The sequence below is a fragment of the Poecilia reticulata genome, linkage group LG1 (assembly GCF_000633615.1).
Source record: "Poecilia reticulata strain Guanapo linkage group LG1, Guppy_female_1.0+MT, whole genome shotgun sequence".
Lineage (NCBI taxonomy): Eukaryota > Metazoa > Chordata > Actinopteri > Cyprinodontiformes > Poeciliidae > Poecilia > Poecilia reticulata.
In genome coordinates, this window is record NC_024331.1 from 31,859,406 (window position 1) to 31,864,467 (window position 5,062).

Sequence of the window (5,062 nt, forward strand, 5' to 3'; positions counted from 1 at the left end):
ATGATATAAGCATTTTCACAGAAATACATTCAGTTTGAGTTAAGGTAGCGGTGGAATTTAACATAGCATTGTTCTGGTTTTTCATAAAATCATCACCAGCGTTCAGTAATGAAAAGAAAGTCAATGTTATTCCCATCAGTGGTTATAAAGGCTCTTATTCTGTAGAACTAGTAACAATTTAACATAACCGCACGAAAAAAATCCGAACTATCCCTTTAAAAGATAAGTCAGAAATGTGCTTTTATTATATGCTATGACAGCCTGCCTTACATTCAATCCAAACTGACCTGAGATCAGTTTTCCGAGCTGGCTTGCTACAGACAGCGGAAATACGTCACTTTTTCACAGCTGACGTGGCTGCCAGAGGAGCCTTCCCCGTGGTAAAAGAGCTCCTGTGTCCTCAGTCCCTCCATTCAATGGACACACCTGTCTCCTGCGTTAACATTTACCTGCGCCAGTAAACGTAGCGCCAGCCGGGCTGCAGCTGCTGCGGTTCGGTTTGTGTTTTCAGCGCCTTCACGGTTCAATCAGCTGCTGACTCCTGATCCGCCATGGAGACTCATGGGAACTCCAATAAGAAGCAGAAGCTTAGCAATACCATCGAGAACTGGGTGTGTCTTTATTTTCTCAAGTTTATTTAACGCAATATTTTATTACTACCTTCGGATTTAAATGAGCCAAGCGGCTTCCGTTGTTATCCATAGCTAGATGCTAATAGCCGCGAGGCTAACTGTTAGCTGAGTTCGCTGCAATGATTGATCAACTTTAGCTTTTCGATGATGGTGTTTCTGTGTTTATATATAGTTATTCTAAACCTCATTATTTACACATTATTTACACATCTGTCCAATTTGATTACTTTTATTAAAACGAAAAAGTTTAGCACAGTATCAGGAACCGGCATATGAATACCATAACTTGGTTTTAATTACAAATTTATGATAAATATTCAGTCGGTAAGTAATATTTCATAAAGTTGAGATAAGGGGGAGGATTAAATACGTGTTCACTTCTTTCTGCTGCTTTTCAAACAGAAAAGTAGCAGCTTGGTTATGTATGCACACACTTTCTCTTGTCCTACTGATTATCTTTTTTTAAAAACCTGTTTGAAATAAATAAATGAAATAACCCGAAAGTTTCACATTTTAAGCTAATTTTCTGTCATGTGCATCATTGTTCAAAACTTTTAGACCTCTTGTTTCTTGTTTTGTTTCATTTTAGTTGTATTTTAAAGAGATTTTTTTAAAGCTGCACAATGGAAGGAAAATATTGGGATGCAGAATTTGTATGAATAGCACTTTAATTATAACATCCTACTAAATATCGTATCGTAATATTACAAAAAACCCCGTATATTTTCATGTTGTGATTCTGTGTTGTGCTACTCTGCTTCATTGGGATTCCAGTGTTTGTGTGGATAGATTTTTATTTAATTTGAGTTCTTTTAATAGCTTTTATGAGTAAATTATCTTGATCATTTAAGGGAATGCAACGTGCAACTAATGTCACCTACCAAGCCCACCATGTCAGCCGGAACAAGCGTGGGCAGGTAGTGGGCACACGAGGCGGGTTCAGAGGATGCACCGTCTGGCTGACTGGTAGGATGTTCAGAAAAGACTAAAATAATCCTCACATCAAGGCAGATTTTAGACGTAGCTGCTCTATAATCCTGCTGTCTTGCTCCCTGCAGGCCTGTCTGGTGCAGGGAAGACGACGGTGAGCATGGCTCTGGAGGAGTACCTCGTGTGTCACGGCATCCCCTGCTACACGCTGGACGGAGACAACATCCGCCAGGGACTCAACAAGAACCTGGGCTTCAGCCCGGAGGACCGCGAGGAGAACATCCGGCGCATCGCCGAGGTGGCGCGGCTCTTTGCAGACGCGGGTCTGGTCTGCCTCGCCAGCTTCATCTCCCCGTACAGCAGGGTGAGTGAACAGAGCGCCGCCGTTTGGAGACTCACAACCCAAATCTCATCGTTAAAGGGAATAAATGATGGAACAAAACGTTTTTGTGTTTTCCTGCAGGATCGGCTGAATGCCAGGAAGATCCACGAGGCGGCCGGGTTACCGTTCTTTGAGGTTTTTGTGGATGCGCCGCTGGATGTGTGTGAGCAGCGGGACGTGAAGGGGCTCTACAAGAAGGCCAGAGCTGGGGAGATAAGAGGTAGAGCCAAAGGCTTTACTTTAACTAGGCAGAGCAGCAGCGCTAGTCATTTTCATCTTGGTCCACATCATGAAGGGCCGGTTGAGCCAGAATGTGGTGCTAAATTTGAAATATTTGCGTTTATTTTTTCCTGCCAGAATCGGCTGGGAAACATGTGACTTTTTGTTATATATTGATGACAGACCAGGCAAAACTGAGGCAGCAGTGTAGTCAAAGTAAGAAATACTGCCACCTGCAGGTGGGAGTTGGCATCATTTAGCCACAGTGAGTTTGAGCATTTTTGCAAAATCAAACTCACAATTATTGTTTAGCACGAAAAATGTGTGGATCTGCTGATTTTGTGTGAAAAACTAGAAGGATTGATTTAATTTGGCAGTTTAGAGTTAAAAACGGGTGCTGCATGAGAGGGGCGCCAAATCTATGGTTAAAAAATGAATTTAAATCAGCATTTTCTGTGCTGAACAGCTGTTTGTGCCTGTGCTGCTCTGCAGAGATTCAGAGTGTAGCTGCTCAAATCAAACATCTTCTGTATAGATCTGTCAAACCAAGCAGTTTCTACCAAACTGATGACTTTTAAACTGCGAAGCGGCTTTCTGGAGCTGCTGTGGTGGAAAAACCTGAAATGGTGCCAGCTGCTTATAATTAATTCATATTTGAATTTATGAAAAATCCCTCATCTAACAACCAGTTTTCTGTTCACTGCTTAAATAATTAGGTCAGATTCATCTGCTTCAGAAAGCTTCATATGAAGAAAAAAAATCCACATTGAATTATTTGAATGAGTTTCTGCTCCGGTGACTAATGAGCTGAAACTGGATGGATTTTATGTTTCTGCTCTCAGGTTTCACTGGAATCGACTCCGAGTACGAGAAGCCGGAGGCTCCGGAGCTGGTGCTGAAGACCGACTCGTGCAGCGTCAACGAGTGCATCCAGCAGCTGGTGGACCTGCTGCAGGAGCGGGTGAGGCAAACGCTCACCGGCTGTCAGGAGCTTCACATGTTCATTAATCACATTTTAATACATGAGCTGCAACATTTTGTCTTGGTTTGTGTTTCTGTCTCTCTCAGCCCTTCAGGGGTTAATTTCTGCTTCAAAAACCGATCAGCTGGAAAAGACTTTTGTTGTGCTAAACGGAGTTAGCATTACAGCTAAGCTGTTCAAGCCTAAAATAGCATCTCAGTGTTAAACATGTAGCAGCAGCTCAGACTCTAACGCTAATGTCTGCGTCCACATTTCTAAACTAACTTCATGAATGATCAGGAGCTCCTGGAAATCTAAGTGGCTGAAATTATGCTAATCTGATGGTTGAACAACCCGAATAACTCGGATATATTTTATAATTTAGCAGAAAATGGGTTTTTGAAGTGAAATGTTGCTCATTTTGTAAATGTTTTTTTTTTAAAATAAATTGTGACTAATTACAGGCCCTGCAATCAAATCAGTTAAACGTTTTCATCAAGTTCCACCACTACATTTTACTTTTTCATTTAGAAAAAAAATTATATTGCTCTCAGAAATTTTCTAAAACAACCCAAAAAACAAAAACAACAGGAATGTATACATTTTTCTAACATATTTCTGAGATTTTTTGGCAGAAATGTGCTGCTCCGCTATGTGTTTTTTTTCTACGGTGGCCCTAACAGGCCACTGCACCTTCCCACAGTGAGTCAGACGATGGAAAGCAGCTGAAGGCTCAACAAATCTCAATGAAACACGGATCATGTGTTATTTTACAAGTTGAAGGACAAAAATCTTTACCAACAACATTATTTCTAAAGAGTTCACATATTTAATTAGTTACAACATCAAATACAATATCATACTCAAAGAGTTGCAGAAAAACTTTCCTGGTTTGAAACGTTGAATCTGTTATTTTCCTTGTGGCCACCAGGTGTCAGAAATGAGTCGTAGTTGCAGGAATATTGAGTCTGAAGCTGCAGGTTTCTGCTCCGTCTGTCTCCCGCCGCCTGCTGGAGCCGCCTGCTGGAGCCGCCTGCTTCATGTTTGTCATGAATGCTCGTTTGTTTTTCAGGACATCGTTCCTGTTGACGCCTCCTATGAGGTGAAGGAGCTCTACGTTCAGGAGAACAAGCTGGACCTGGCCAAGGCCGACGCAGAGACTCTCCCTGCTGTCCAGATCGGAAAGGTGAGCCGGCCTGACTCTGCAGCCGCGTTCTGCTCATCTCGGCCTGCCTGTGTTGACCTCTGACCTCTGGCCTGCAGCTGGACATGCAGTGGGTGCAGGTGTTGGCTGAAGGCTGGGCCACGCCTCTGAACGGCTTCATGAGGGAGAGGGAGTTCCTGCAGTGTCTTCACTTCGACTGTCTGCTGGACGGTAAGACGGCTGAAAGAAAAAACGTTTTATCAGCGATGTGTCGCCTGGAGAAGTCAGGAGGATTTTCCTGACGCGCGTTTCGAGGCGCGTGTTGAACGTTTGAAGCCTCGCCAGCCGCCATGTGACAGATTCAAGGACCGACTCCGACTGAAACCAACAAAATAACCAAACATGCTGAAAAGCTTGTTACTACCAGCAGGGAGAGAACTAAAACATGCAGGACCCACTTTGGGTCCATGACATCATGTCATTTTCTCACCGCCTGTTTTACTTGCATTGGCCACTAGATGGAGCCGATTGCTCAAAGAACTGATGCGAAAAGAAGAATTGGTTTATTCCTCCAAATTTATGCTTCATTTCCTCACATATTGATGTCTGGATTTTCCAGGTGTTGATCACTTTGACCAAAGAAAATGTCCCAATGGATAAATTCTCTAAGTTCTCATGCAGCATGGCTTTTATGGTGCACTCACACCAGTCCCATTTAGTTCACTTTAATCAAACTCCGGTCCGTTTGCGCAGAGTCCGGTTCGTTGCGCTCACACCAGTCCCATTTAGTTCAC

At 43.0% G+C, this 5,062-nt stretch overlaps 1 protein-coding gene across 1 annotated transcript in view; it reads left to right on the plus strand.

The window, feature by feature from the left end:
* Positions 1-322: 322 nt before the first annotated feature.
* The window catches only part of papss1 (3'-phosphoadenosine 5'-phosphosulfate synthase 1), a 17,332-nt gene continuing 12,592 nt past the window's right edge, over positions 323-5,062 (plus strand). Inside the window, exons 1-7 of the mRNA XM_008422504.2 lie at positions 323-611; positions 1,484-1,598; positions 1,691-1,926; positions 2,026-2,164; positions 3,006-3,124; positions 4,197-4,310; positions 4,388-4,499. Of these exons, the coding sequence (XP_008420726.1) occupies positions 552-611; positions 1,484-1,598; positions 1,691-1,926; positions 2,026-2,164; positions 3,006-3,124; positions 4,197-4,310; positions 4,388-4,499 (895 nt within the window). The 5' untranslated portion in view covers positions 323-551. The remainder of the gene's footprint in view (positions 612-1,483; positions 1,599-1,690; positions 1,927-2,025; positions 2,165-3,005; positions 3,125-4,196; positions 4,311-4,387; positions 4,500-5,062) is intronic.